This window comes from Macrosteles quadrilineatus, unplaced genomic scaffold, assembly GCF_028750875.1.
Source record: "Macrosteles quadrilineatus isolate MER2022 unplaced genomic scaffold, UCM_ALF_1.0 Scaffold_5__1_contigs__length_97177068, whole genome shotgun sequence".
NCBI lineage: Eukaryota > Metazoa > Arthropoda > Insecta > Hemiptera > Cicadellidae > Macrosteles > Macrosteles quadrilineatus.
Genome location: NW_026542598.1, coordinates 31051376 through 31056923, shown reverse-complemented (window position 1 = coordinate 31056923; position 5548 = coordinate 31051376). Strand labels below are relative to the sequence as shown.

The following is a 5548-nucleotide window of genomic DNA, read 5'->3' as shown; positions in this document are numbered from 1 at the left end:
ACATTGGTATGTCACAAAGTACACTACCAAAAGTGAACAAAGTCATGCTGGCCAAGTTTTTACAGAGATTAATTCTACAAAATCATTAGCTAGTAGACTGTTTAACGTTGGCCTTAGAGCTTTAAACAACCGTGAGTGTGGTTCTTTAGAAGCTAGTGACAAACTGTTGGGCATTCCATTGTACGGCACGGACCCGGAGACAACAATAAGATGGTTGGATGTAGGCATGACCAGACGCAAAAGACTACAAAAAATCGACAAGATACGAAGTATGGACCCAAGTTCAACGAACATATTCTACGAGTCGTGGGTTGATGACCACTACCCAACTAGACCAGACGAACTAGAAGATATGAACTTACACGACTTTGTGAGATGGTACGATATAGCTGCTCAACCACCTAAAGGCGACCGTGAAGTGCATAAGTTGAATTCAGGCAAATTCCTCACTAAAAGAGTCAGACCATGCTTACTGAATCACTATAAATAAGTACAGCCCCACTCAGGATCCTGAAAAATACTACCATGCATTACTTCTTATGTTTCTTTGTTGGAGATCTACTGATGAGCTGAAAGAGTCTCATGAAACATACACAGATGCTTTTATGGCCAAGCGGACACTTCTCACTCAAACCTTCAACTATGACAAACGTTTAAAAGACATTATTGCGGCATCGGAGAATGCAAGAGACAAAATTCAAAACCGAGTTGAAGAGATCAATGCAGAAGAAGGAGAGGTTGCTGATCCATCCAATATAGCCTTTCAGCCCTTTAATGAACCTGTCCCCGCATCCCAGCCTGTCAGGGACAGCAATTGGTCGCCGAATGACGAGCCGTTTGAGAAAAAATACCAAAAACTCAATGACGACCAAAAGAGAGTGTTTGATTATGTCAAACGAGTTGTTGCAAACTCTGATGGGACAGATAAATTTCTGAGACATTTTGTAAGTGGTGTGGGAGGTACTGGTAAGAGTTTTCTCATAAAAACTATCAGCTCTTGGACTAAAAAATGTCTTCAAGCCTCTACATCAATATCAGCTCCCACAGGACTAAGTGCTTACAACATCAATGGTTCTACGATCTACAAAGTGTTTCAGCTGCCAGTTGAGCATGGAAAAACTCCAAAGTACAAAGCTCTTACTGATGATGTTTTAAAAATGTTGAGATCCAACCTGAAAGATGTGGTGCTCTTCATAATAGACGAAGTGTCCATGGTCTCCAATCTAACATTGATGTACATAAATCTCAGATTGTGTGAAATATTCAACACCTCAGACCAAAGTAACGGCTGGTTTGGTAAAAAACATATACTGCTCTTTGGAGACCTTTTACAACTTCCACCAGTACACGAAGACTCCCCATTCATTGAACTTGACAGTAGCAAACTTAGTTCTTTTGTTGGCTCTCTGTCTTGTGTTAACATCTGGTCTGAACAGTTCTCTTATGATGAACTTACTACAAACATGCGACAAGCTCAAGATTCTAAGTTTGCTGATGTGTTAAGCAAAGTCAGAGTAGGCAATATGACCGTTGAGGACATCCGTCTAATTGAAAGCAAGAAAATACATCTTAATGGAAAAACTGCTTGTGAAAACCTTTCTCTATTAGGAGATTACTTGTCTGCTTTACCCAACAATTCTGTGTGTCTTTGTTCAACTGGTTACCAATGCTCCATAATAAATGATGAAATGGTCAATAGAATAAGTGGTCCTGTCGTTAACTTGGTTGCAAAAGACTCAGTTGACTGTCTACCTCGACAACAAAACAAAGTTAAAAAGATACTGTCCTCTTACAACTCTGACTGCAGCAGAACGGCTGGTATGGAGAAAATTATTCCTATTAAGGTTGGTGCTAAAGTTATGTTGCTTAGAAACATTGACGTCACTGTGGGGCTAGTTAACTCCGCCATTGGAACAGTAACGGGGTTGAGGTTTAATACAGACAATTCTGATGACGTAGACTCAGTGACAATTAACTTTGATTGTGGCATTACCCATCGCCTACAGCGAGTAAACGTCAAGTTTCAAGTTATGGATAACGCATTTGTGTATCGAGAGCAATTCCCGATATCGATGTCCTACGCGGTTACAATTCACAAATGCCAGGGCCTCAGCTTAAATAGCGTAATAATTGATATTGGGGAGTCCATATTTACATGTGGCCAATCATATGTTGCCTTGTCACGAGTGACTTTATTAGAAGGGCTTCATCTTATTAACTTTAACCCAAGAGATGTGAAGCCTCAGAAATCCGCCATTCTCGAATACAACAGACTAAGGCAGAAGTACAGGTCTGACCTTCCACTTTACAACACAAGTTGTGACTCCTCTTCGGCTCCTTATGTGAGAGACAGGAAGTGGTGCCAGACCAAAAATGTCGAAAAAGTGCAGGATGAGAGTACAAAACCGGTACCCTCTGCAAAGACTACCGGAAGATAGAGAGTTCAGTCAACTTTAGCATTAAAATGTATTTTTTTTCAGAGAAAAGAGTATTTTTATTTGAACGGTTAATTTTCTACAAAAATAAATAAAATCTAACAAAAAACCACTAAGTGGTAACACTTTCCCCGCCAAGTCAGCAATCCAAAAAAGATAATAAATCATTACTTTTTCCGCCAAGAAAAACAATGTAATGTATGTAAGTTTGGCAACTTGGCGGCAGACTTTTGCTTGGTTTTTTTTTTCATTTAAGTTACGTTCGTGGATAATTTCACAAATCAACTTCTCTAATTAATTAGTCCAACTAAGTATAATAATTTCGAGGTAATCAGTAAATATAAAACCATCACTATTATGATTTTATGAAATGTGGCACAAATAAGGTCAAGTTTTGTAAAATAAGCTCTCACCTAGCAATGTACTAATGGGAGAGATACTTGCTCAATGAAACTAGTTTTATGGTATTTTTAAAGTGATCGAGCAAAAGTCTGCCGCCAAGTTGCCAAACTTACATACATTGCATTGTTTTTCTTGGCGGAAAAAGTAATGATTTATTATCTTTTTTGGATTGCTGACTTGGCGGGGAAAGTGTTACCACTTAGTGGTTTTTTGTTAGATTACATTTTATGTACTGTAGTCAAAATCAATTTTAAAATGTAATAGCATAAAATGCAATTAAATTATTTGTAATAACATTTTAAAATGTAGTCCATGTGTGGAACATTTTTAGGTATAAAGCGAAACAGTGCTTTCAACATTACAATGTTGTTGAAGTTATTTGGCCTATTTATTTGTAAATTTGGACAGTTAATTAATTTAACCTAGGTACATGAAGTTATAACTTGTCTAAAACAAGTTGACAGGACTTTGACTCAAACCGCAATTCACTTTACTTAAAAACTTAGAATTAATGTATTTTGTAACCGAGTTTACTAAATAAAATGGATTATACAAATATTTTAACAAATCTTTAAAAACCTCTAAAAAGTCTGACTGGACATTAATTGTAAAGCGTTTAAACATGTAATATTCTTAAGTTACAAAACGTTAGTATGTTAACAAAGTACTAAATTTTAAATGTTCATTCTGTATAGTTAAAATTTAAACTGAAGCTTTATTTCCACTGTAGATATTAAAAATAGATTTTATGGCATTACAATTGATTTAAAACAAGTACCAGGCCATTACACAATCGGACTCCATTCCAAGAATTGTAAATTTATGGGTTTCCGATATTGCGCGTGAAAATCAGATCCACCAATCCCAGACTGTTTCACTGGTTCTGTTTTGTGAAAAATAGTTAAAATTGTTTGAGTATCAATACACAATTTCAATTATTTTTCAAGATCCAACATCGTGCAATCGACGTATTAATTCTGTATGCAGGCAGAAAAATCACATAGTTAAAAAAAATACAATAAAACGTCAAACCTTACCTTAACCAGACAATTGCCATAATTTTGCTTCAGCAGTTTAATATTAGGAAACAAGGAATGTGTGACGGACGAGATCCAATAGCATGTGATGAATGTATCACAGATGTGTTTGGACAATAAACGTCAGAGTTGTGATGCATCACAATGAGGACATCAGACCTTTCAATAGCTATGTCAACACAATGATTGTTCCAAAGTTGTGCAATGGCTAAATTTCAGGAATGAGACAGATTCAATAGTAATGAATGCATCCCATTCGAACCTATAAATAAAATTCTTGGCGTTGTGATGTGTTGGAGTGTAGATGTCTAAGCTCTTAAGTGTGATATTTGAACTAAATCAAAATAGCAACGGCTGATTCCTATACTTGATTCTTTAGTAACAGCACAATAAAATCTGTAACTGTCGCTAAACATTGCACACATCAATCAGGACAGTTCAACGCGTTAGAATCTGATAATAAGTTAAAATGATTTTATTATTTTGGAATTATTATTTCCATATGACAGTTAGGGATCATGTTTATTGTTTTTAGCTACAACCCTTGACTAAGTTTTAAACTCTCTAACCTGACTTAGAAATACATTGAACATTACAACATTGAACACTAACATTACCAACATTGAAAGTGTTACATGAAAAAATATGTTTTAAATGTAAAAGTAATATGGTCTTTCATTGTTAATGTCACAATAATAATTTCAACTTTTGTGAATTAATTAAGTCAAGTCACCTATGTATTTTAAGTAATATTTTACGTTAAAACTGACTTACAATCGAGGTTGTTCTTACAGACACTAAAATACCTTCTACCTAATGCTGATCCTTAATTGTACCTTGTAATCCTAAAACAATTTTGACAACATAGGAACTATTTGGAATAATTATCATCAATACAAAAAATACACCATTTACAACAAAGAAAGATGAATAATATACAACAAGTAAGTTGTTATCATTATGACACTATTATTTTTACCTTGTGGCACACTAACTGGACAATTTAGGACACTTACAGTATAGTTTTCAATTTGATAAGGTGATATTAGTACATTCCATTTTTTTTACATAACCTAAATGGTTCGCTGCAAATATTAACAAAATAGTTATATTTAGCCTTAGTCTTGTTTTTAAATCTAAAACTGAAGGACATTTCCGGTTTGGTTCCAAGTGAAATCGTAGCCATAGATGCCATTTGTCATTGGACTATGCAATCCAACAAAATGTCGACTTAAGATAGTAACAAAACCTGGGTTTGAGCTCCCTTACAACAAATTCTGAAAAGTGCTACTGGTGGGGATGCACAAAAAAAAATAATATCAAAATAAATGCCAATTCTAATGAAACTAGCTATTGTTTATTCAACAAACATCACCACCTTTCGCGGTCTGTGTAATTTGCAGCTTATTGAAACGTTCAACGGACGATGTATCATAACCAAACTGTCATCATTTATCACACAGAAAGACAGTTATTATGACCACAGAATTGGACATGCTATTATGTATGAGAACAGTTTTAAATAAGGAAAACGTCAACGGTTTTGTTGCAAAAACCTTTTGACAGCATTGCTATTGCATATGAAATGTATTTTTAAAGAACGTATCCATTAACCCACTTCTGTTCAGCCAAAGAATAATGAAGATTAAACACTCTTACTATCGATAGACAATA

At 35.1% G+C, this 5548-nt stretch overlaps 1 protein-coding gene across 1 annotated transcript; it reads left to right on the top strand.

The window, feature by feature from the left end:
- Nucleotides 1-605: 605 nt before the first annotated feature.
- On the top strand, nt 606-2438 carry LOC128995503 (ATP-dependent DNA helicase PIF1-like). The gene has a single exon (XM_054420521.1). It carries the CDS (start codon nt 606-608, stop codon nt 2436-2438), a length of 1833 nt encoding a protein of 610 aa, XP_054276496.1.
- Nucleotides 2439-5548: the final 3110 nt, after the last annotated feature.